At 40.6% G+C, this 27,256-nt stretch overlaps 1 protein-coding gene across 1 annotated transcript in view; it reads left to right on the top strand.

Annotated features, from left to right (window-relative positions):
• The window catches only part of ACSS3 (acyl-CoA synthetase short chain family member 3), a 90,426-nt gene that overhangs the window by 30,222 nt on the left and 32,948 nt on the right, over window positions 1-27,256 (top strand). Inside the window, exons 8-9 of the mRNA XM_059816622.1 lie at window positions 13,670-13,821; window positions 22,222-22,325. Coding sequence (XP_059672605.1) covers window positions 13,670-13,821; window positions 22,222-22,325 — 256 coding nt within the window. The remainder of the gene's footprint in view (window positions 1-13,669; window positions 13,822-22,221; window positions 22,326-27,256) is intronic.

Consider the following 27,256-nt stretch of genomic DNA (forward strand, 5'->3'; position numbering starts at 1 on the left):
CAGTGTTGCTTGAACCGTTTTCTTTGTTCTTTGGGGAGTGAATCCAGTATCCATCAGTGATAGTGAAAGGTCTGAAAGCACCAACATTGTTAGCTCTTAAGCATGCTGAGACTTCGTTATCTGCATTCACCTGACATTAGGAACTCTGTGTATATCCCAACTTCTCTGACACTGTGCAGCATGATGCCCACCTAGTAATTGTTCTGTCTTTTTCAATGGTCCTAGAGGCAGAAGTTGTTTTAGCTCTGCCATCGTGGCATGCTGATCACCTCTGTTGATTTGTAGTGGTAATTAGAAACATGTGAACTGTTAAGGGAAATCCAATGGTAACTCAGAGCATACAAGAACTGCAGAAGTATAGTGAATGTACTGGATACTGAGGGCATGAAAAAGCACATGAAACAAGCTTTGATGACATTGTGAATATAGCAGTTGTTAGAGCACCATCTGTACCCAGTGTTTCTGGAGCAAGGGAGTCAGCATGACATGGTGGAAACATACTGTTTTATAGACCATCATAGGTGCAGAAGTTCATCATAAGGAAATGGATATTACGATTAAACTTGCTCCATCTTCCTGCTGTTACACTGTACAACTGAAGAGGACCATATTAGAACAGAAATGGATTGTTAGTGTTTACAGGAACAAGCATTATCAAAACAATCCTTTCATGTTTGCACAATCAGTTAAGTTGGTATTGGTTGAGATGTGCTTCACTGTTACAAACTTACACACTGCTGTTGGTGAGTAGCTGGTGCTGGGTTTGTGACTGAATTTTGAGTAACTATGTTTCTGAATCATGGGGATACTGAAGAAGCATGGACAGTTGTAGTATGGTGAGGTTGCCGCCAAAATTGTTTGGATGCCGCTGCATCAGACACTACAGAACTGACTATGGCTTGCTGCATCCTGTTTTGGAAGTTAGAAGTATACTTTACTGCTTGAAGTTCAGTCTATTTATAAACTAACAAGTGAGATTCTCACAAGCAGAAGACGCCTCTTGAAGTGGGTCAAGAATCCTCAAGTCCAGAAAAGCAATGGTGGTTAGGGGTACATCTACACGATATTTCAAATCACAGAAGTAGTGCAGTTCTGCAGTAAGTCCTTTGCTTGTCTGTGCTTATTGATTTGGTTCACAGAGTGGTTTTAAACATACGAATGATATCTTTACAGAGAAAGCTAAGACAGAAGCTTTGCCACTTGGGATAAAAGGGTAGGATCCAATGAGTGGGACTGGACTGCTGTGAAGTTTTCCAGAACAAATGAAAAGTACACCTGCCAACAGAAAGCTTTAAAACTGTCAAGAGCTCCCACCTTAATCTGAAGTACTTCTTGTGCTATGCAAAAGGGCCAAATGCTACATGCGACTTCATATTTGCTAACGACCGCCAGATGTCTTGCTTGTTCTGACTTTCAGCAGCTCCTTCATTTCTCTCAAGCTTTTGCTTCTGTCCTCTTCACCAGACCTATTTCTTTTGCTGTTCCTCCTTTATGAACAACATCTTTCTTATAACCTTATTAAAATTATTCCTCCTTTCCTACTGCTGCATTTTGCAAGTGACAACCATTGCATTGACATCCCAGAATACTGAGCAAGGGACAACCTGGAGCTTGACAGCATGTGCTCTGAAAGGCCCAAATGTTTCTCCAGCAGATGCACCACCCAGTTGCTCATGTCAAGCCTGCTGCCGAGTGGGAGAGGACTGACAAGCAGTGCTGTATTCATTTCAAGTAGATGAAGACTGTGTTCTTGATGAGGTGGGAAAACCATGCTTCAGAGGTGGCATGGTGCATGTGCCGCTAGCACAGAGATCTTGAACAGATTGTCAGGGGAGTTAAGAGCACTCCACCAAGACCACTGCTCATGAGGACATCCACTCCCTTAGTCCCAGGACCAACAGTGTGGGAGAAAAGTCCAAGGAAAAGCATGCCTGCAATGCTGCACACATCTATGTGCCTGCAACCCTCACAGGACCTGCGTGAGACAACATGCAGGGACATCCCCTCTCTGTCACAGCAGGCGATGGGAACTGCAAAATCAGTGGTGCAGATGCCCTGCTGAGTAAGTGTGCGTGCTCTTGTCCTATATATGTATTAAGTGTGGGACTGTGTTTAGGAGGTTTCTGTGAGAATTAGGGCACTGGTCACAGAGCTGTGGAAAGGTGATGTAAGCCTCTGGATTGGCTGTGAGAGCTGCTGTGCCTTGAGAGATGATTCCCCAGGGGCAGTGAGCTGTGAGGGAAGTTCTGTGGAGCAACAAGCTCCATTAGAGACCGCCTGCCCCATCCCAGCTCTGCCTGTGTGCCAGGCATAGTCCTGGCAACCGTATAAGTCATGGATGTGGCATGTCTTGATAACAGCTCTCCTAGGCTTCTGCGCAAAACCGCAGCCACACTGTCTTTTCCCCTCCTCAAATGCAGTGTATAAAGGACCTACCTTGTGGTCATAGTGGTTCTGGTACTTCCGGACGCATGTCAGATCCTGTCCGTGCCCTGCAATTAGCTGCTGTACAACAATACCATTCCGGATGATACCATTTCTTTGAAATGCAGTGGTTAAGGTAGTGGTTGCTGGCAATATATTATCTCTTCCCCTGCCCCAAGTTGTACTCGGGAAAGGCCGTAAAGGGAAGGGCACTGTGGGCTGGGGTAAGGCATAGCTGAATTAGCCAGGTTTACCCAAAACAAATGGATTGAATGCAGCGAGGGAGTGTGTGAAGTGTGCAAGTGTGGAGGAGGGGAAAACTGAGGAACAGAGAGAAGTATTGGGAATCAGTTCCTTTTTAATCATTGCATTAACATTTGCCAGATTGAAAGACATTGATGTCCAGTGGTATTCCTCCCATACCACCCCATGCACTCCTAAATGCTCAGTAGGTTGATGACTGTCTTCAGTGAAGGAGCAGACGAAGTCCTGACACAAGTGCATTGCTGGATGCCCTACCTGTGACTAAGAGAGCACAGAACTGTGCATACAGGTACTGCAGAAGCTGTGCTCTGTGTTTCAAGTCTGAAGGAAGGTCTCAAAAATGTCCTCACAGATGGTTCAGACTAAAAGTGATACCCTGAATTTGGAAGGTATTGGAAACATTTGCACAGTGTCTGTCCCACATAGCCCAGTGTCTTTCAGATGACCAAATGTAGATTGGGGTTCCATTATGCATGGAACAAAAGCACAATTAAATTAGGCCTGTGCTGCAGCAGTGTCAGAGTATACCTTATGGTGTGGGGTGCAAGGGTATGTGGCATCTCTCATGATGCTCATTGGCATTGAGGACATTGTGAATGATCCCATCCCTTCTTGGCAAGAAGGCACTGGCATATGTTTTGGTTCTGTGACCAGAGATATGGAAGATAGGTGATATAGAAACTTCATGGTGGAGCCTACTGGCATTGTGTCAACTGACATGCTACTGTCATCTACATGAAACAGAGGAAAGGGACAGCATGACACTTCCTAGAAGAGAAGTCTCTTCAGTCAAGGGAGCAAAGATCTGTAGGATAGCTTTTAATCAGAAAACTTTGAGCTGCTTTTTTGGTCCAGTGAACAAGGCTAAGGCTAGTCTAAAATAAACCTCAAATAGCATCTAATGGAAGAGGTAATGAACATTGGCATTAAATGGTTTGATCTACTAATCTGCTGTAATTCACATCACTACTTGCTATGTAAACAAAGTCTGTGACATGAGATATGCTCACATTCATGTTTCATGTTATTATTTCACACGGTCCTAAGTTTATTTTTACCAATACATGTAGTAGGAAGAAGATTGATAATCTCTCACAGAACAGCAGATTGTGCCTAGGTGACATCTGTGTATGTTGCTTTGTACAAAATCCTGTTGTTTATCATTTTTGTAACAAAAATGTAAAGTAAGAAACAAAATGCAATGTTGAAAAGCAGATCAAGTCTTGAGGTCTTAAAAATGTGTTTTGGAATGTGTTCTTGTCTTTGTGGTTAACTTTTAACTTCGTGGTTAACTTTTAAAAGTTTCTTCTGTTCATGGAAAGACTGTGAGTAGTGTGTTCATTTGTTCTATGAAATATAAAATGAGCTTTTGTCAGGATGTTTTTCTTCCACATAATTTTGTGATCTGTAGGATCTGAGGCAAATAACTTTGTTTTTTAGGTTCTAGGCATTGCATTGATTTTTCAATAATGTCTCAGAAAAGCAGGTTTGCAAAACAAGTGTTTTTTATTAAATATTGAAGTACACAAAGTGATAACAACAAGCACAAGGGTTTTTTTTCCCTAAATGGCTAAGACAGAGAAGCTCACATGCCTTAATGCTCCCAGCCAATGATTGCGGCAGCTGGAGAAAACTTAAACAAATGGTCATTCTTAATTTGAATCTCAATGTACCTTCTGTCCAGATAAAGTTTACTGACTTGCTTACTCTTCATTGTTCAGCATGAAAGCTTGCAATGAATGTGTTATTGAAATACATGATGCAGAGAATATCTACAGTGCAACAGCCATTTGTTTGAGTATTACTTATACTTAGCTCTTTTTTGGAGAACCTCTGATGTGCTAATCTGGTGGTATCCGCTTGCTTCCTCTGAATTTACAAACCAGCTCACTGTGGAACTTCTGAAAGCTTTTGAGTCAATGATAAGTGTCAACTTGCTGATTGCAGGAGTGACGGCTGGTTCTTAGTGCACATACAAGTTCTGAAGGACATTAGGAAGCGAGGTTATTTCTAGGACATTGCAAATTAAAAGTAATCAAGTAGTTTAAAAAAAAGGAGTAAGGCATTTGTTTAAAGGCAGTAGGGCAAAATCCTAGGAAAAGAAAAAAGGCAGAATTCAAGAAGAACGGGTAAGTGAGAGAATACGTTAAAATCATGAGGCAGACTTTTTTGCAGAAAGGATTCCTTAGTAACTAAATATATCTTTATGTGGAAAGGGGAATACAGTAAATTTACTGCAGTTCATATGTTCAAATACATAGATTTGTATAGATGGATAAAAATGTCCAGAAGAACTAACACTATATACTTGTGTACTTGAACAAATAAAAAATACTTGAGCAAATAACTCCAGATGCAGAGGTGGATTTGCAATATTTTATAGTACATGTGTACATACTGTACAGCTGTCCTATACCTTTTGCTCATCCCAGAGGTTGTGCTTGTCACATTCTTCCTCTGTGTTGTTCGTTTACGTAGGGCAAGCATGGATACATCTCTGAGAACTCCTAAAGGTTCACTAAATAATTTGGGGATTGATTTTAATATTTGAGATAAGTCATGTAGGCTCTCAATTAACTACTTATGAAAGAAAAAGATCACTGCAATGTTCTTTCTATTGCATATAAAAAGATAATTTTTCCTGTGAAGAACAGAAACAGTCTGGACACTCTTTTCTGCATTATTGTGGTAGCAGAAGAGACCACTGTGAACAAGAGAAACAAGCTTTGGCTCTGAAAAAGTAACTGAAATATGCATGGCTTTGCATACTGAGGTATTCAGTGTGCATTTTTCACCTACCTTTTCCTGAGGTGAAAGCGTGAGGAAGAACAGTCTGTGTGCTGCACTTAAATCCCACAAGACTACATTTGTCCCTCTCCTGTCAGGTGGTAACAATCTTTGCTGTTACATCTTTATAGTATATAAAGACCTTGTGAAATCTTTGGAAATTCAGTATCCTTACATGAAAAATCCTGTTACTTGTTTTGACCTTGTTCTGTTGTCTGGAAATGAAGGCTTAAAAGGGTGTGTGGACACCACTGTAAGCTATATTTAATTAAGTACTAACACGCTGTCCTTCAATCTTGAATCTACTTTCCCAGCAACTTAAATTATTTCTGTGGGCAATCAGAGTTAATAAGTATGTTCAAGACATACGAAGCAGAAATATACTCTAGGAAAAGAATATCTATTCTTTGCTGATCTTATAGTTGATGACATTTTTTGTGTTAGTATGGCTCAGTATGTGAGGTTAATTTGCTGGTATATGGTCTCCACACAAACTAGAAATCTTTGCTTTTTTACTTCACTTGGATTTACTCACATAGAATAGATCATCTGGGTGAAGTTAAAAGATAGACAAGCATGGCACAGGGCTGCGCCTTTTCAGGTCAATTGTTATGTGGAACACTAACTGTGCAGTATATAATATCCTCTAGTTAGGATCACTGGTGGTTTTGCAGTACATGAAATAGTAAACTGTCAACTGTTTTGCCTAAGACTTCGTAGACCAAATTCTTATTTGTATGTGTAGGAGTGTGGGAAATCTCAGCATATGCTGCTAAGGGCTCGTCCTTGCAGTGTCAGTGTGTGTCGTACATGTGCATTCCCACATGCAGATGGGTGTTCATAAAGGTAAGCCTACATGCTATGTAAGTACACCTGTATAGATAGTAATCTGTTTTTCACCCTCATATGCATGACTGTTTCTTAGATTTCTAAGTGCATTTAATCATCTACAGTTTTCAGCTGATTTATTCAACTGTTCTATCTACTAGTCAAAAAGTATTGCTTTGATTTTTTTCTTTTTTTTTTTTTTTTTTTTAATTTAGGGTCCTGCTTTCATAGAATCATAGAATGGTTTAGGTTGGAAGGGACCTTAAAGAGCATCTAGTTCCAGCCTCCCTGCCATGGGCAGGGACACCTTCCACTAGACCAGGTTGCTCAAAGCCCCGTCCAACCTGGACTTGAACACTTCCAGGGCTGGGGCATCCACAGCTTCTCTGGGCAACCTGTTCCAGTGCCTCACCACCCTCACGCTGAAGAATTTCTTCCTAATATCTAATCTAAATCTACCCTCTTGCAGCTTAAAGCCATTACCCCTTGTCCTGTCACTACGTGCCCTTGTAAAAAGTCCCTCTCCAGCTTTCTTGTAGGCCCCTTTCAGGTACTGGAAGGCTGCTGTAAGGTCTCCCCGGAGCCTTCTCTCCTCCAGGCTGAACAACCCCAACTCTCTCAGCCTGTCCTCATAGGAGAGGTGCTCCAGCCTGCTGACCATCTTTGTGTCCCTCCTCTGGACTCGCTCCAACAGATCCATGTCCTTCTTATGTTGGGGCCCCCAGAGCTGGACACAGTACTTCAGGTGGGGTCTCATGAGAGTGGAGTAGAGGGGGAGAATCACCTCCCTTGACCTGCTGGTCACGCTTCTTTTGATGCATCCCAGGATACGGTTGGCTTTCTGGGCTGCAAGCGTTCACTGCTGGCTCATGTTGAGGTTTTTTCTCGTCAACCAACACCCCCCAAGTCCTTCTCGTCAGGGCTGCTCTCAACCCATTCTCTGCCCAGCCTGTATTTGTGCTTGGGATTGCCCCGACCCACGTGCAGGACCCTGCACTTGGTGTTACTGAACTTCATGAGGTTCGCACGGGCCCCCCTCAAGCCTGTCAAGGTCCCTCTGGATAGCATCCTTTCCCTCCAGCATGTCAACTGCACCACACAGCTTGGTGTCGTTGGCAAACTTGCTGAGAGTGCACTCAATCCCACTGTTCATGTCGCCAACAAAGATGTTAAACAGTGTCGGTCCCAATGCCGATCCCTGAGGAATGCCACTTTATGAATAATAAGGTCTTCTTTTAAGTTCCTTGGCTTTTAATCAAGAAATTTTGGAGGCAGTGAACACATAACATACCTATTTGTAGTGTATCAACGCTAAATGTGTGAGTTCAGCTGAAATTTGGAGAAGAAAGAAATTGAGCTCTTTCCTAGCCTGATCTTATAACTTGCATAATTTACCTAATGTTGGATATTTTTCAAATCCCATCTCCATCTTTATTTCACCCCCAGATGCTAAATATAGTTCTGATAGGCAATTTTTTGAGCTTTAGTGCCTTTCAGGATCTCTACAAATAATTAAACAGAGAACTCCAGTTATAAATGACTTTCACTAGAAAAATAGAAATAAAATAGTAAAAAAAAAAATAGAAAGAAACAGTTTTTATTCCTTTTCAAGTTTAATTCTATTACAAAAGAGTTCCAGTTGCTAGTTTGTCTTGAAAAAACCCAATGATTTCCCACTAAATTAATAGAATTTTAAGGCTGGGGACCACTGTGGTTAACTTCTCTGATATTATGAATAACAAGGAGCAAAAACTTCACCCGGTAGCATAAATGCACATTTATAGAATCAAATATCATATTACCTTGAGTATTAAATTACTATAGTCTATTTAATGTTTAAACACCTAATAGATGTTAATTAGATTCCTCATTCCAAAGGGATTAACTCATCACCACCACACTAGTTAAGGAGAAGAGGAAAGCAGTGTGAGAAAAATGGCAGTTTCTTGGAGATAAGGAAAAGACTTTGATAGTTTTATAGTAGCTATTTTTGACCACTGATACACTGAGCCACATTAAAATTGCTGCATGAATTTGGCAGAAGAGAATCACTAAAAGAAATACTTCAATGAAGAGGTTTTCATTCTAGCAGGTGCAGAGTAAGACAAGAAGGAATGGGGAGGAAAGTGATGAGTTCCTTCAGCAGTCTCTGTTAGATAGTTGTTTTACAGTAAAGTTTTATCTCTGTGAATGCATGGGGTTCAAGATGGTTACTGTCATTATAAAGACACCTCGGAATTTAAAATGTGTTGGTTTTGTAAAAAGAGTAAAAAACCTATTTCTTTAACAGTGAATATTAAAGAATAATTGGAGTTAGTATCTGGTTGACCTACAAGTCTACTTTGTTATTTTTGCTCTTGGTAAGAACACTATCAAACAGTAATAGTACATTTCCCATTTTTCTTTCTCTGAGGAGCCACCAGTCGAGTCTTCAGAAAAATAATGTTTACAAGGAGGAATTTTTCATCTACCCAGAAGACGTTCTTAATCATGACTATTCATACATTCGTAGTCAAAGCTTTTCCTAAATGATAGCCTAATGATGGGTTTTGGATTAGGGAGTATCAGTATGCTGATTAGGTACAGGGAAAGAACACCTCATCCCTTTGCCTAGGGACAACCACTATTGAATATAAACTGGTGTGACTTCATACCCTCACTTCTTAAAGTAATTTGTTTATTTTTAAATTATGTAGTAGTTGACAACTTGTCATTTTAACAATTGCTATAGAAACTAAGTGCTTTCAATTTTTACTTGCTGTAACACCATTGTCAGGAATGTGAAAACATTTTTCTTTACTCTCTCCTGGGTTGTTTTTCTCCAAGGCATGACAAAGTTCAGCTATAAATAAGCTACTTGAAGTCTCACAGCCCACTCTGGGTTGTTCTTGCTAATGGGATGCAAGCTGTAAGCAACAGGGCAGCATGAAGAGAAAGTCTAGCTACTACCTGTGATGTCAGGAAAAAGGCAGCATTGTAGTTACTGCAACGCTTGGGACTTTGAATTGGAGCTAGGGTTAGGAAGAGAACGCCCACACTTGCCAGGGAGCCGTGCATTAAGGACTTCGTTTGAGTGGTCCAGGACAGAGAAGGAGCTATTGTCCCGCACAGAGCTGTAGCAAGACACATGGAGCCTTCCTCACAGTGCTCACTGGGGTCCTTCCAGACCCTGCTGTTGCAACAAATCCACAGGCTACATGACAGTAACAGGTTTAAAATTACTCTCATTTGGCACAGTTCTCGGAGGCATCCAGTCTTTCTACAGTTCTTGTAAGCCATTATCATCAGCTTATAAAGCAAGCACTGTCTCTGAAGTTCACCAGTTTTGTCATCTTTCTGCCATCATCCATACCGACTGTATTTGTGGAGTGAATTCAGTAGGATGTATCATCGCAAGTCCTTAGCGGAGGTTTGGCAACAGGGCCAGCAGCAGAAGGATGAATGCCTTTATGAACATTTCCTTTTGAATCCTGATGTGTCAGGATTTTGTGTGTGCTTTGATGTCAGCAGGTTTTAGTAGCAATGAGTTCCATGTATAATACTTGCTATGCAGAGAGAATTTCCTCCTCATAATTTTGAATTTCTCTTTAATTGAATAGCCCCTTGTTATTAGGAGACAGACAGAAAGGGCATTGCTGAGCTGTTATTGATTCATTGTTGATTATTTTGTTATAGCTCCTCTTATATGTCTTTTTCCTCAGGTAATCCATCCTAGTGGGTTTTGACTTTCTCCATAGGAGAACATTTCTATCTCCTTGATCATTCTTGCTGCCTGACTATGAATCTTCTTTCATAATCATGTATTACCCATCAAGGCATTCTGCCTGAGGATGTCTGCTCAGCTGGTAGACATCTGATAAATTGTATGCTAAATCTAGGTACTTCCAGAAAGATGTTCCTATCTGTCTGTCTGTCTCAGAGTCTCTTGGTAGGTTATTAAAAGAAAGTCTTTTCTACTTGAATCCTTCTAGCTGATACAAGAAGTGTCTGTTTCTATTTTTCTTTTTTAAATTTGGTGAGGCAGATCACTCTGACTGCCTTGTTCTTGTTTACCATGCTCTCAGTTCCTGCCAACCACAGATATTATTGCCAGTAACTTTTAAAATAAATTTTAATCTCCAGTATTGATGCAAATACTGAATAGCAACAGGTCTTGAACTGATCCCTGCAGAAATCCAGAGGAAGCATCTCATTTGCTCATAGTCCCCAGTTGACTCAGTAATCTGTCAGCATATTTTGAATTCAATTGCCCTGTCCTTTATTGTTTATATTGCTAACTTTTTAAAAATCAAAATTGCATGTGGTAATAAGCCTTTTATGGCATCTTGCAGCCCTTCTTAAAATTTGTGTATAATGAATGAGAACTCTTTGGCAATTTTTTTGTAGTTTTTTGGGCTCTGAAATTAGTTTGCACTGTCTCAGATTTGTTTTGCTTATGTCAGTTTTTGTTTATGCATTTGCTAAACTATGAACAGCTGCCAAGGCACCAGGGAAGTTTTTCTGCAGAATCAGTAAGAACATTTTACAGCTGGGCCAGATTTTTTTTTTCCTAAATGAATATTTTAGGTGTTGCTTTATTCTTTGGGTATTATTTCCTATTGACTGTCAGGGGAACTTTCTATTTCTTCCCTTGCGCTGTTTGTGGTGTTTTATTTGTTTTTCTCCTACAACTGAGAATGGTACTTCTCCAAACCAAAGCTGTCATAGTTTACCTGTGACATATAAATATCAACCTGTCAGAGCCCTGCATGCCTACCCATGCACTCTTGAAGATATAGCTGCTTGTGTTGAAGATGGTCTAACGCTCAGGCTCAAGGCTGCTGGAGGTGCAAGGCACAGGCATGGCTGCGACGTAGCACGAGGAGGGACCAAGAGTGAGGGCCTGAATGTAAATCACCTCCCGAGCAAGTGGAGGCTCCTTTCAGCTTTTCTCACAATTCTGCTGTTTTCCCAGTGGTCTGATCCAAGGTTACACAGCTGCACCATTGCAAACCTGGCCTTGAGCATCAGCAGCTGAGCCTCCAGGAGGGTGTGGGTGTGCTCAGGGCCAGACACAGCCCTTTTATAGGCTCTGGACATTTCCCTTTGGTTAAAAATAACAGCCTGCCTTATTACTGGCAGACTAACCAATTTCAGATTGCTCCAGTTAGGTTTGTTGCCATCCAAGATGATTACAAATGGTGCTAGTTCATTTAACATAATTAATTAATGAGAAATTAATGAATTTATGGAAATACAGACTTTTTCAGTCTGAGACCATTTGTTTAAGTGTTAGTTAGTGATGTGGGCTTGAACTCCTAACCAGATGGTAGCAGACCTACAGGTGTAGTTAACATTATAGGGAGATGACATGAGCTTGAATAAATAGGTTCATGAGCAAATATTGATGAACACTTGGATGAATACATGAAAGTTGCGATGAAGAAGTGTGCAAGGAGGATACTTAAAGACAGTCTGGTGAAAGATTTTTCTTTGGGAACTGTGCATTATACGACAGAAAAAAGGACATAAACCACTTTTTCATCAATCAAATAGCATTCTTTTGCATTTCTTTTTGGTAATTTAGGATGGGCTATTAGCAAAAAGAGGGGTTTTGGCATTGGTGATACTCCTCCCTGCTACTTTGGCTGGGGACTGTTTCTGTTTTTCATTTTCTATCCATTTGCTTCTCACCACCTCTCCATCCTTTAAAAAAAAAAGGCTTTTCAATTGCGCATTCTGTTTTGTCTTGTTTTTGTTTTCCTTTTACGGTGATCCTCTGCTGCAGCACTGCTCTCACCAGCAGTATCTCACTGTAGGGCTGCAAAGCCAATGGTACGTATCTGAACTCGGGCGTCCTGTGTTCTTTAAATCTGCTAGATGGTTCATTGGTGCTCTTGCCAGTGTTCAGGCACAGCTGGGTGCGGAGCAAACATGGGGAAGACTACAGTGGGGAGCGCAGGTGGGAGAGAGGGAAAGGAATGCATTCCTGTGAGCCTGCATCACAGCCAGCGAGCTGCTTTTTATGTTGGGAGGGGGCAACTAACTTGATTAGTGTGTGTTTTCATAAAGACATTTACTGTGTTACTAGTGCCTCATTATCAGAATAAAAATAGTGCGTTTAGTAAATTCTTCAACGTATTCAGATACCTATATTCCTTTTGCATCTTGGTAAAATGAAAAGTATTAATTAGAGTTTCATATGCTGTTTTTTTCCACTGGACCTATTAATCTGTTTATTCCAAATTTGCATTTACATGAGGATGGTGAAGATATGAATTTGTCTTGTGACTGGTGAGCTGCTGTGAAGTTGGTGACATTTCAGTAGCAAAACTTTCTCTGTGTTTGTGGCTTCTTGTGTAAAGCATTGACAAAGCTGTGTTTGCAGTATGAAAAGTGTATGTCTCTCCTAACTTGTGTGCTCTGTCAAAGCTCATCTTCCAAATGTGGTGTTTCTAGTGAAAAAGTTATTGCAATACCTGTAGAGCTAAAGCTTATCCTACATCAACATCATCTTTTCATAATTTAAGAATATGTATGGAGCAGTTCATGCACTGCAGTGATTACATACAGTAAGATTGTGATTATATGATCCTGTGCCGACTGCTTTTCATATTTGCAGCACCACAGAAAAGTATTTTTGATTATTTTTTGTTATTATTACTTATCATTGGACAATGTGTCAGATCTGATTACTTCTGTTTATAATTCTCCTCATTATGCCTCCTAGCCCAAGACAGTGTTTAGTTTAAAAAAAAAAAAAAAAAAAACCACAATCACAAACCAGACCAGAATCTGGTAGCACACTAAAACAGAAAATGGGTCTTTGGCTTCTCTCCAGTCTTCATGTGGGCTACTAGCACAAAGGTGCCAAGAGGCCAGTTGTAAGCAGCTAAGTGGGAATTTTTCCAGAACTGGGAGGAAATTACTAGGTAAGAAAAGCTGGCATTATGTTCCATAGGCCTGTGCATGGGGGATATAGCAGCAGTGCCTCTGTGTCCAGAGAATCCTAGTTCAGTGGGACTCTGGGTGTTTTACAGTCTGGTTTGCAATCAAGTTAGATGTAGACATGATTCCCTCTGCTGCCAGTGTAAGAACAGCTCTTCGTGCCTGTCTTTTCATTCACATGTCCATTTGTCCTATTTTTCTAAGTAGCAGCTAGGATGTGCTGTGTTCATGTGAGAGATTGTGCCCAAAGCTTGTGAATTTTTTTCTGCAAGTGAATACACTCACAGAGTTATTATTTTTAACAAAGCCTTCTTTAAAGTCTTACTTGAAATTACTTCTGTTGCTGTGCTACCGCTACTGTTACTTGTTCAAGCCTTGAACTGTCAAGGAATTATGAAGTATTTTTATCCTGTGACATTTTAAATTATTCTCTCCATAGGGGAAGCCTGTGGGAACGCCAGATGCTGGTGCCTATTTCCGTGTGTTAGCAGAGCATGAAGTAGCTGCCTTCTTTACTTCACCAACTGCAATTAGAGCAATCCGTCAGCAGGACCCTGAGGCAGCCTTGGGAAAGCAGTACTCTCTGAAAAGGTGAACTAAGGATACACTGGAAGCAGTTTCTTACAGAAACAGGCTGGATGAACTAAGAATAGCAAAGTGTCTGGGCTTTGCCCACCTCTGTATAGCAGAACTTAAATGTATTCCTGACAATTTAGGTGTACATGTATTTGCTTGTAAATTTGTATAGTTTGGAGGAGATGAAAGCTGTTAAAAACCTTACGACTCTAAGGCTAAGAGCTCTTACTGAGTTAGGATTGCTCGCTCAACCTTAATTTTACTCCAGTGTACTTATACCCTGTATTACAGTCTTGGATTACATGCTCCTGTACTGTTTTCCCACATGACCTCTCATTTCACTGAGTGCACAGGATCTTTAGTGTTCGTTTAATCAGTAGCTAGTCAATGTTTTGTTTATCTCCCCATGACTTAGTTACTGCTTATGGTTCTATGCTCCAAAGACTGAGCTATTTGCTATCTCATACTATTTTTAAGGTGCTTATCACTATATTATCAGCATGCTTCAAAATCAAGACTGAGTTCATCCTCACAAATCCCCTGTGAGATGAGAGAGTGGTATTATCTGTATTTTGCAGATGGGAACCTGAGGCACAGAAAGATTAAGGTCAAAGTCTGCTATTAGTTTTGAATATCTAATCTGAGCCACTGAACTACCACTATTTCAGAGTTCTTAGCATTATATGGTTAAAATACATTACTAGCATTATATTAATGAAATTCCTCTCACGCTGATTTGCATTTGTGAGTGCTTAGTACTTCTACAGACGAAGTTTCTGTATCTTATGGCAAACATTCTAAAAATGAAAAATATGTGGTTTTGGACCACATCTAATCTTGAATAATTTGCTTAGCATCGAACGAGGACTGTCAGACTGTATAGGCAGTATTCAGTCATAAGACATCTTTTATCATACTTGTCCAAAGAGAAGGGGAAGATGCAAAGCCATGTAGCTTCATGAGACCTCCACATTCTTAATTGCTCAGGAAAGTTTTATTTATTAGTAAGCTGTGTTTATTCCTGAGGTATTCATTACAAGTTCATCAGTACTTTCTTCCATTTGTTTCAAGTGCTATCATCAATCCTTACCCCTCCTTGAAACAGGCGATAAGGTCATTTGAGACCTTAATGCACTATTCTTCTATGGTGTTGATTGACAAGAAAGTGATTCAGATGCTAGAAAATTTAATTGCTGTTCCTCGGCATTTTTTAGGCAATGACTAAAATGACTTAGTCCATCTTTAGAGTATTTATTTAATGGACAACCTGCTCTGTAAGTTGTCACATTTTCTGGTCAAATGAGAATTCCAGGTAAGAGTCTCCTTGCTGATACCAGTTGCCCCAGATGCAAAGAGGTATTTCAACATTGCTATTCAGTGCATAATTAATGAGCTTCTCCAATTATCTGCTGATTTAGTTGTTTCATAATTTATTCAGCTTTGGGCTATGTCATTCCCTGGTATATGACTTCTCTTTACTAAACCCTCTAGTGCAGCATTTTATATCTAGTAGGTGCAGTTGTTAAGAAATGGAGTCCAACAGGTGAATAAAATTTCCATTCTAGGAAAATCCTTGCTTTTGGGTGTTACTTGGATGGACTTTTCCATCCAAGGTCAAGCCAATTCTGTCTGTTTCAGTTTGAAATCAGTCTTACTTGTAGTTCATTTATTGGATCTACTATGCTTTTTTCTCTGTTACGTGGTGCAGAATCTTTGAAATGAGATGTCTTTTTGCTACCTGGGCTAAGATGTATCCTTATTTACTGCAGAGACTCCAAAACACATGTCCAGGAATGCAGTCCTGAAAGAGCTTTCCACCATGGTACATCTCATCCCTGAGAGCTTCTATTAAAAAGCTGATAAAGGTCAATGTCTCTTTTTAAAAATCCTGTTAAAAAAGACTATTACTGATAAGGTACAGAGTTGGTAGACAATGCAAGCTTCCAGTATACAAGGGAGTACTTGATTTACATGAGTAAATTGAATTATAAGCAGACTTGCCTTCTTCTGAAATGACATAAGTTAAATATATTTCTGTTAAGAACTGATGATCATACCATATCTAGCCTTTGCACAAAATTATATGTGAGGTTTCCAAAGGTTCTAATATGCATGCCTCAAATTCCTTGTTGGCTATTGGAGTCAAATCTTGAAATTTGTTTGCCTTTGACATAAAACGTCACCTGTCTTAAACATGACTCATGCTTAACAGTAAAAAAGATGTTTAATTTGTAATACTGTAGGATAAAAGCCCTGTTCAACCACATACTGCTAGAGTATCTAAAGAACCTGCTTTTGATAACATACAGTGCTGCTAAGCAGGCTGTCTGATCGTATTGGTGCCTGTTGTATTTGAAAAGCAAGTAACATCCAAATTCTACAACCCTGATGTACCTGAGCATATTCTGTTCAGCTTTTGGAATCTGTTCTCATCTTCATGAGGTAACTCCATAACACTAAGCCATTAACTCTTCCCGTATTTGGAATCACACTTCATCCTTTAATTGACTTAATTATTATGAACTGGTTAGGTCTGATTTCCAAATGATTAACAACTCACAGTTTTGCATGAAATGGGGCAGCAACTCAGCAGATTAGATTAACATACACGTAATAACTTGCGGTTTGTGTCCCATAGCCTACTTGGCTTTCTTGAATTTTGGTCAATTGCGCATGTTCTGCTGTTTTATATCAAAAGAATCTAGAGATTTTAGCTTGTTCATCTGATACCAGATATTAATGCACTTGCTTTAGAAAGAAATATGAGACTGCATAAAAACTGTTTAGAAATAATGACTGTAAAGTAGATTAGGAGCTCGCATTTTCTGTCTCATAACACAGGAATAAGAGGATGTGAAATTAAAGTAGCAAATTCAAAACTGTTAGAATGAAAGACTTTGTCATGTAATTGATGTCTCACACATGCTGCTAGTGATTAAGACCCAGAATTTAGGACAATTGAAGTATGTTATGCAGTTCTGCCTGCTACCTCCTCCTCTGTACTGCTGTAGATCATGTATGGCCATTCCTGTTAAGAGTCCTGAGCTGTGTTCATGAAGAGCCTTTTTGGAGCTCCCCTTCACCCACACTGTGAGAAAGAGCTGAGCTACAGTTGTGTTCTGTGTCTCTCTGACTCTGTGACCCAAACCTCCAGTGCTTGGATCCTCCTGACCAAGGTACAATCTATTCAGGGAAGAAAACAAACACACACATCAATGGAGAAAAATCAGAAGACCTGAAAATATTATTTACTTTTTTTATATGTTTAGGTGTCTGCAGTTTCCAGGTACATTAAGAATTAGTAAGAGTTCTTTATTTCCAGTTTATGTTAAGAAGTGCAAATGAACATTCCTTGCTGCCTTTTCAGGAAAAAAAAAAAAGCTTATTTAACATGATAGAGTTTTTCTTTGCCAGAAAAAACTGGTGTATGCATCCCAGAATTAAAAACACTTCTGTCATCTTTTAATCTGGAAAAGTGCAGCATACTCCTGCTTTTGGGAGATGGTTTGGAGATGTGGTTTCTTTTGTGCTTGGAGTGACCAAAATGTACATGCTTAGATTGTACAATTACAATGTAAATGTACAATTTAGATTGCGTCAGGGCCATTAGGGACCTTGATCTGTCCCCTGTATCAGGTGATACTTCAGTTCCACTCTGCTGGACTCCTGAATGGGGCCTAAAAGATTGATTGCACTGAATTTTATGTTAGGAATGTAGTTTTTCAGACAACAGCTTAGGGCATATTTATTTAACAGAGAGGTTTTAAGATCTTTCTTCCCCATCAGCTGTGTTGCAGGGATAGATGATTGCAATAACAGGTGCATTGACGTGCTTTGAAGTTTTAAGTGGACTGTTAAAAAATTGTTCAGAGTGGGACATTTTATAACCATTGCCGTCTCTCTCTTGCTATACTGCTTGATAGGAGAAAATAATTCCATAGTTCTTATGCTTTATTAGGCTTGTGGCACTTTGCTCTGGTATTCTTTTTGATGGTTTTGTGCTGTAAATTTTCCAAAGAGAGAATCCCTCTCCTTCCCACAACCTAAGGTTGCTCTTGAGCCTGCAGATTATTAAATCTGAGTATAAAAGCTGGCAATTCAGAAGAGAGGAATTCTGGTTTTGGCTTGGGGATAACATATGTCTTAACTTTTTCGTCAAGTCTTTTAAGTTCTTGGTGTTTTAATAGCCCTATTTTTAAAACAAGGACACTTAACAGAGTTTTTCAGCAGCTTATAAAGTTAATGAATTCATAAATTGAATTTTTACATCATAGCTGAAATGTTGTGTTTAACATGCCTAATTACAGAGCGTTCCATGTAATGTGAATTGAGCAGTGCTTAACAGGAGTGCCCTGCATGTAAGCATGAGTCTTAAAAAACTTTTCATAAAAACGTATTTCTGCTTTTTACTTACACAGTATTTTGTTCTCTTCTATAATAAACTTTTATCTGTGTTATAACTTCCAGTTAGCTATTAACTGTAATTATCAGCAATGGCTTGTGCTTTACAATAAAAAGCATTCAGGTGCAAGATAATTGATTGGGGTCACACTCATTATAATCATTATCTTCTAATGTGGGAGATGTGTTCAGAAAGTAGTTTACCAAAATGATGTTGTATATTTATGAGTACAGAAAACTATGCTTGTTTGATGTGAAAGCTGCTTATACATTTGACCCCCTGCCTTCTATTCCAAGAAAGAACTAATTCCAACCAATCTTGGGGTGTTAGAAAGGAGGATTGGTTGAAATGCTGTTCTGAAGTTAAGGAAGTTGCATCATGGTAACATTTTTCAAGATATTCTGACGTTCATAAGTTCCTAACTAGATGTGCTGTAAGTTGATTTTCATATATCAAAATTATTATTATGGCTACCTCTATGATTGTTACTTCTGCTTAATTCACAGAAAGACCATTCTCAGTTCATTATATTTAAGTGCTGCAGGGTCCCTACCTTGGTGATTAGAGTTCCCAATAACTTTTGCTTGTGGAAGTTTCTTTTCTTATAGTCTAACTATGGATCTGTAAATGGATCTAAAAGACAATAAACTCATCACATTTTTGACATCTAGGCCAAATATCACTGAAAAAAATGCTTTTCAATTTTAGGGCGCATGGCTTATTGCACTTCATGATGTTTCATCCCATGTTTTACTTACGTTGTTTCCAGATGTAGCTTTAATCTGTATGTTCTCCTGCCTTGCATCTGCACAGCAAGCAGGTCGCTAGTTCTTACACTGTGAGAGGCTGCCTTTTATACTAGCAGGATGTGCCTATCCTCTGGAGAGAAATGGGGTGTGAATACTTAAAGTGTGATTTTTGGCTTAGGCAGCCTTGCTATGGGAAGTCTGTGGTCTCTAGGTAAGAAGCCTTTGCTATTGAGACGTCAATCTCTAGGTTCCTAGAGATGACAAAATGTCACTGACATTGATCTGGCTGTGGTAGAGCATGCTGCAATCCTAACAAGGGGAGATTTTTGAGAAGTATTTTTAATCCCAGGGTGTGTTGTTGGGTCACATGAAGCTCCGTTCATGTCTTAATGAGGCATTCTGCCATCTCAGAAGCCTTGAGAATTGATGCAGTACTTGGTAGAGTGTCTCTGTAGTTTCTGTTAGCGTGGCAGGCTGTTCGTGAAATGTTTAGTCACTTTGAGTATACCTGTGCACTTTCACTTGAAGAAAGAAAGAGGTTATTTGCTGGTAAACAGAGTTCTTCTGATGTGGAATCTGAATCTGTGTTTCCTTCTTATCTTTCCTCTCTTCCCTCAACCCTTTGAAGTTTTAAATTGCATCTCTGAGTAAAATGAAAGTGCTGTCTTTGGTCATACACCAAGTAGGGAGGATTTGGGAGAGGGAAGGCATGAGCCCACCCTGTGTGGATGCTACAGAAGGGAAGCAAGTTCTTTGGCCTGTAGCAATAGGGCATGTGCGTGGCAGCTCTGCATTCAGTATGCACGTTATTCCTTGTGGCAGGATTGCACCTGCTGGTTACAAACAGACATTGACATGGCTGAAGTGTTTCAGATTGCTACACCAGCCTTCTGGGGAAGGAGGTGCAGTTTTCCATTGTGATTTATCTGTACAATGAAACCAGAAATGTTATGTCTTAAATTTCCCTCTGGTTTAGATTTTTTTTTCCCAAATAGATGATTTCTGTTTCAAAATGTTGCTTAAATAGGAACATGTTTAAGTGTGCAGCAAAATAACAATGTCCAAAACTTTCAGACATTCCTGATTTCCTTTTTCTGAGATGCAGGAACATCCCTTCTAAGTTATAATGCAATAACTTAATAGCTGTGTCTATTGCTAACAGTAACTTAACAAAGTCTCTATGCTGTAGCTTAGTCACGTGTTAGTTTGTGTTGCTCTAGGGCCTTGGATTTTGTTTCATTTTGTTTTCCATTTTGTTTTTGTTCTGTAAAAAATAAACCTTACCCTTTTGAGTCTTTTAAAGACAAATTACTCTCTAAAGTTGTTGGGGACTGTGGAAGAAGCCTAGAGAACTAGTTCAGCATAGAACAATTTTTTGGATAATAAGAGCTGAGTAAGATAAATACCATGCATTGCTGTCAACAGAAACCATGCTGTCACAGCACAGACTATAAACTAGGCATGTACTAATGACAAAGTATTGAATATAAATCAGGAGTTCATCTGAGTATAGTTGGCCGTTCATTTTCATTTGTACATCATGAACCTGAATTAAACATTCTGTGCTACCTGAAGATAATTCCTTATTTCTTTGTTGGAGTTGTGGAGGCAAGATTGTAAATGATTCTTCTCTTTATTATCTTATTAGATGATGGTGTCTGGCCAGTGTCATGTGTAACCATGACTTTAGAATAGACTATTTCAGCTGGAAGGGACCTACAGCAATCATCTAGTCCAACTGCCTGACCACTTCAGGGCTGACCAAAAGTTAAAGCATGTTATTAAAGGCATTGTCCAAATGCCTCTTAAATATTGACAGGCATGGGGCATCGACCACCTCTCTAGGAAGCCGGTTCCAGTGTTTGACCATGCTCTCGGTAAACAAATGCTTCCTAATGTCCAGTCCAAACCTCCCCTGGTGCAGCTTTGAACCATTTCCACACATCCTGTCACTGGATACCAGGGAGAAGAGATCAGCACCTCCCTCTCTGCTTCCGCTCCTCAGAAAGCTGGAGAGAGCAATGAGGTCTCCCTCAGACTCCTTTTCTCCAAGCTAGACAAACCCAGAGTCCTTAGCCACGTCTCATAGGACATGCCTTCCAGCCCTTTCACCAGCTTTGTTGCCTTCCTCTGGACACATTCAAGGACCTTCACATCCTTCTTATATTGTGGGGCTCAGAACAGCACATGGTACACAAGGTGACGCTGCACCATATGCAATTTAACAGGGTTTTAAATTGCTCGTTAGGAAATAAGTGCAAAAAATCTGCTATGTCATGAATAAAGTTACAGTGCAAGAGTTAGAAAGATCAAAACCTTAGCAGCATGCAGTAATGTACAGTAATGTCTAGCTTGTGAGTTCTCATAGTCATGTTTAAGAAAGCTACTGTTGACATAGAGGACTTATCATTCTAAACAGGGTGTGAAGTGAATTTGTAATGCTTAATGAAGGGCAATAAAGTGGGACTAAACATCTGATAAAAGATTCTGAAGTTAAAGTCTCTGTGTGGGTTTAATACCCAGTTATATAGCACTACCTAATTTCATGATATGAACATGCAGATCACATCTGTCAGGACTGCCAGGTGTTGCATCTCTTCTCTGCCAAAGTTGGCTGCAGAATGTCCAGTCAAATGAGCTGAAGTCTAGTACTGCTATCAGGAACACGAGGCTGCTGAATGTTGTTCTGATTGGCATTATGTAGTAGGATTACTTTTTTTTTTAATTTATGTATATATAGTCTGCCTCTCCACAGGAAAATAGCTTTATGTCCCATTGTTTCCCCAAAATTCATTTCCAAATGCCTACTAAAACCTGTTTATTAACAACTTAAAACTAAGAGTTATGCTATAGGTATTTCTTTTTAGTTCTGTTTATTTCTTTACTAATTTTTCTGAGATCTCTTTCTGACCCTTTTTTGGTATTTCATTCTTACGTTTGCCTAATGGATATCTACCTAGTTCCTGTGTACAGAGCATTTAATTATTTTTTACTTCTGTTGACAGTTGCTTGCCTCTGGTCTCCCAAGGTCTTTGCATTCAGAAAATAAAGCTTCTTTTACATGATGTATTCAGTAGCATAAATTAATATTGCTAAGATTCTAATTGTTACTTAATAGGAAGGAGCATACAAAGAGTAAAAGTCCTTCCTCTCCCCTTTTCTCTTTATCTGGGACACCGACCAGAGATATTTGTTGACTTTATTATCTTGATCTGGATAGGGAAAGGAAAACAAGATACATACATTTTTAATTTTTATTTAAAGGTTCAGAACGTTATTTGTAGCTGGTGAACACTGTGATGTGGACACGCTAGAATGGTCAAAAAGGGTCTTCAAGGTACCTGTCTTGGACCACTGGTGGCAAACGGGTGAGTGTTTTAAAATACCATTTGTAAAACATGGGGAGGAGATGTTTTCAGACTTGTTTCCTGAGTCTACAGGTAGAACTGGTTTCTCTTTCCAGGAACATTTCAATAGGCAGGACGAAGTGTGAAAATAAAAATTCAAGCAGAAGAATGTTTTTGGAAGTGGTCTGAAAAGTGACTTCAGGATATATTTAAAACACAGCATTTTTAAAAGCTATATAGAAAAATAAGGTATTTTCTGATACCTGTGTTTAAAAAAAAAAAAAAGTTTGCATCAGTATTTTTTCCAGGCGTATTTTTATATTGTTTGCATGTGTGACTGTTTTGTGATGGAAAATTTGGTATTTAGGGAAGCTTTCAGGTTTAAGTTAAGTTTTTTGCACCTATGTTTTGTGTAATTAAAAAACCCCAACAATCTGCAGCACAGAGTAGACTCCTTGGTCTTTAATATCGTTCTGTATGGATCTCATCCAACTTCTACTGATTATTTTGGAATTTCTCCCATTTATTTCACTGGAGGAGGATTGGGTATGTAGACTGCATTGAAGGAATCAGAGTACCAATCTATGTGTAACTTTGCAAAAATCCCAGTTGAATTCTGGATTAAGGCATGATCAAATGTAGCTGGAAGATAGTAGTGTCATTTTTTATTTAATCTTGATTTAATATGCTAATTAATTGATAAATACGAGGGACAAGACCTATATTTTGCTCAATTCACTATGGTCCTAATGTCTATAGGCAAGAACAGGCCTTAGTGATGCAGAATGAGCAATTAACTGAAAAAGATTAAAAGATCAAACAGGTAGTCTTTGACTAACTACTGAACTGGCAGTAAGCAATATTACTGTATGTAATTTTGTGTGTGTTTTTTATCTGTCTGTGTCTGTGCACATATATATATATATAAAATTGCCTATAGCTTTGACGTATATTTAGTGCAAAGGTTTAACGTTACTGTGTTCATTCAGATGTATCTCAGGTATCAATGAGAGATCATAAACAAGCATGTGGATGTAATTGTACTCATAATGTGTAGAGGTAAGACTGTGTTTGAGAGACTTTTCAAAGACAACCGCGAGCACCGCTCAGAGTATAGTATGTTTCTTTACTTTTATATTCATGACATGCTCTTAAATGAAATTGTAGCACGACTTAATGAGCTAAGGCCATTTCAAATACTGTGTTTGAAAGCATTTAGTAATTTGATTAGAATGAAGACCCATTTTTATTTCTGAGTAATTTCTGTAGAAATGTGTGCTGTTGAATGTAAGCAAGGCATTCAGGCTGAAGGAAAATATTTACCAAGTCGGAGTTCCTATCAGAGGACTGAATTTTAAGGGATAAGGAGAAAGAAGGAAGGAAGGATCACAGAATCATTGGGGTTGATGAGGACTTCCTGAGGTCATCTAGTTCAAACCCCCTGCTCAAGCAGGGTCACCTAGAGAGAGTTGCCCAGGATCCTGTCCAGTTTTGAATATCTCTATGGATGGGGCTTCCCCAACCTTTCTGGGCAGCCTGTGCCCATGTTTGACTGCCCTCACAGTAAAAACGTTTTTTCTTCTGCTCAGCTGGAATTTCCCGTGTTTTAGTTTGTGCCTATTGCCTCTTGTCCAGTCAGTGGGCACCACTGAGAAGTCTTCATTCTTTATTCCCTCCCATCCATTATTTATACACATTGATAAGATCTCCCCTCAGCCTTCTCTGGACTGAACATTCCTAGCTCTCTCAGCCTCTGTCCATATAAAAGATGTCACTTTTCCTGGCTGTTCACTGGATTCTCTCCAGTAGCTCCATCTCTTCTTCTGGGGAACCCAGAACTGGGCCCTCCAGATGTGGCCCTACCAGTGCTGAGGGGAGAGGAAGGATCATCTCCCTCAACCTGCTGACAACAAATTCTTTGCTGTGAGGATGCATTGGTACCTCATGGTCACCTTGCTCTCCCCCTGGATCCTAAGGTCGTTCTCTGCAGATCCTTCTCTTTCCAGCTGGCTGGTCCCCAGTGTGTGGTGGTGCCTGAGGTTATTCGTCCCCAGATGCTGGACTTTGCACTTCCCTTTGTTGAACTTGTCCTGTTGACCTGTTTCTCCAGCCTGCTGAAATGCCTCTGAAAGGCAGCACACCCATCAGATATATCAGCCACTCCTCCTAGTTTTACATCATCTGTAAACTTGCTGAGGGCACACTGTTTCCCATTGTCCAGGTAATTAATGAAGAAATTGAATAGTATTGGCCTCCGTATCAGCCCCTGGGGTACACCACTAGTGATTTGCCTCTGATGGGACTTTGTGCCACTGATCACAACCCTCAGGGCCTGGCTGTTCAGCCAGTTCTCAGTCTACCTCACTGACCACTTATCTAACCCATACTTTGTCAGCTTCCCAGAGAATGTTGTAGCAGGCAGTGTCAAAAGCTTTACTAAGGTGGAGGTAAACAACATACATTGCTCTCTCCTCATCCACGAAGCTAGTCACCTCATTGTAGAAGGCAATCAGGTTGATTAAGTGTGATTTCCCCTTCGTAAATCCATGCTGGCTACTCCTGATCACCTTCTTGTCCTTTCTGAGTTTGGAAATGCATTCCAGCATTAGTTGCTTCATCACCTTCCCAGGGACTGAGGTGAAGCTGACAAGCCTGTAGTTCTCTGGATCTTCCTTCTTGCCTTTCTTGAAGAGAGGACTGACATTTGCTCTCTTCCAGTCTTCAAGAACCTCTCCCAGTCGCCATGACCCTTGTAAGGTAATAGAGAGTGGCGTTGCAATGACATCAGCCAGCTCCCTCAGCACTCATGGGTGCAACTCTTGAGGCCCCATGGACTTACATATGTCCAGTTTGTATAAGTGGTCCCTAACCTGGTCCTCTTCCACCAAGTGTAAGTCTTCCTTGCTGCAGACTCCCTCTGGTCTCAGGGGTCTGGGAATCCTGAAAGTCAGTCTTACCAGTAAAGACTGAAGTGAAGAAGGCATTCAGTACTTCAGCCTTTTCTGTGACCTTTGCTGCCACATCCCCTGTCCTGTTCAGCAGTGGGCTCATGTTTTCCCTATTCTTCCTTTTGTTGTTCATGTATCACAGAATCACTAAGGTTGGAAAAGACCTGGAAGATCAAGTCCAACCATCAACCCAACACCACCATGCCCACTAAACCATGTCCCACAATGCCACGTCCACATGTTCCTTGAACACCTCCAGGGATGGTGACTCAACCACCTCCCTGGGCAGCCTGTTCCAGTGTCTCACCACTCTCTCAGTAAACAAATTTTTCCTAATATCCAGCCTGAACCTCCCCTGGCACAACTTGAGGCCATTTCCTCTTGTCCTGTCGCTAGTCACTTCGGAGGAAAAACCAACACCCACCTCTCTGCAACCCCCTTTCAGGTAACTGTAGAGAGCAATAAGGTCTCCCTTCAGCCTCCTCTTCTCCAGACTGAACAACCCCATTTCCCTCAGGCGCTCCTCATCAGACTTGTGCTCCAGACCCCTCACCAGCTTCGTCGCCCTTCTCTGGACACGCTCCAGTACCTCAATGTCCTTCTTGTAGTGAGGGTCCCAAAACTGAACACAGGATTCGAGGTGCGGCCTCACCAGAGCCGAGTACAGGGGCACGATCACCTCCCTGCTCCTGCTGGCCACACTATTTCTGATACAGGCCAGGATGCCGTTGGCCTTCTTGGCCACCTGGGCACACTGCTGGCTCATATTCAGCCGGCTGTCGATCAACAGCCCCAGGTCCTTTTCTGCAGGGCAGCTTTCCAGCCACTCATCCCCAAGCCTGTAGCATTGCATGGGGTTGTTGTGGCCAAAGTGCAGGACCCGGCACTTGGCCTTGTTGAACCTAGGCCATTTACCTAGGGATTTTACTTGCAGAATCCTTTCTTGTTGCCCTTCATGTCCTTTGCCAGATTCCAGTTCAGGTGAGCCTTGGCTTTCCTAACGGCATTCCTGTACAACTGGATGGTATCTTTATACTCCTTCTGGGTCATCTGCCCCTACTTCCACCTCTTGTACACTTCCTTTCTATGTCTGAATTCAGTCAGGAGCTCCTTGTTCATCCATTCAGGCCTCCTGCCTTTGATTTCCTATTTGTCAGGATGGGACTTCTGTTGAGCTCGGAGGAAGTGATCCTTGAATATCAACCAGCTCTCCTGGAACACTCTTCTCTATGTATCCCACGGGATTCTTCTAAGCAGATCTCTGAAGAGATTAGAGTCTGCTGTCCTGAAATCCAGGGCTGTGGTCTTGCTTTTGCCTTGCTCCCTCTTTTCAGAATCTTTAACTTCACCATCTCATGGTCGCTACAGCTAAGGCTGCTCCTGACCATTTCTTCCTTGTTTGTAAGTATGAGGTCCAGCAAAGCACCTTTCTTTATTGGCTCCTTGATCACCTTTGTCAGGAAGCTGTCATCAATGCACTGTGTAAATCTGGATTGCTTGTGCCCTGCTATGTTGCCCTTCCGGAAGGTATCAGAGTGGCTAAAGTCCCCCATCAGGATGAAGGCCTGTGAATGTGAGACTTCCATTTGTTTGAAAAAGGCCTCATCTACAGGCCTCATCCTGATCAGGAGGTCTCCAGCAGATACAAAGTACAACAGCGTGAATCTTGGTCTGCCTGCTGGTCTTCATCCATAAGTTCTCGACTGGCTCCTGACCTGACCTTTGACAAGGCAGAGCCCTTCTCATGTAAAGTGCAACACCCCCTCCTTGCCTCCCAGGCATAGGAAAAAGTGCTTAATAGAATACAAGCTAATAAACTAGATTTTTATAACTTTTAAAATAGAGAACGGTCCGGTCTGGTAAGTGAGATGAAATAGAAATGCTTCTCCACATACTGTCCTGTGTTCCGGAACTTCCCTTGAGATTAACATGCTCAAATGCTCAGGGGGAAGAAGTGGATCCTCCGCCCTCTGAAAGGCTTCGCATCCCAGAGCACAGCAGCCA

This window comes from Gavia stellata, chromosome 4 (genome assembly GCF_030936135.1).
Source record: "Gavia stellata isolate bGavSte3 chromosome 4, bGavSte3.hap2, whole genome shotgun sequence".
NCBI lineage: Eukaryota > Metazoa > Chordata > Aves > Gaviiformes > Gaviidae > Gavia > Gavia stellata.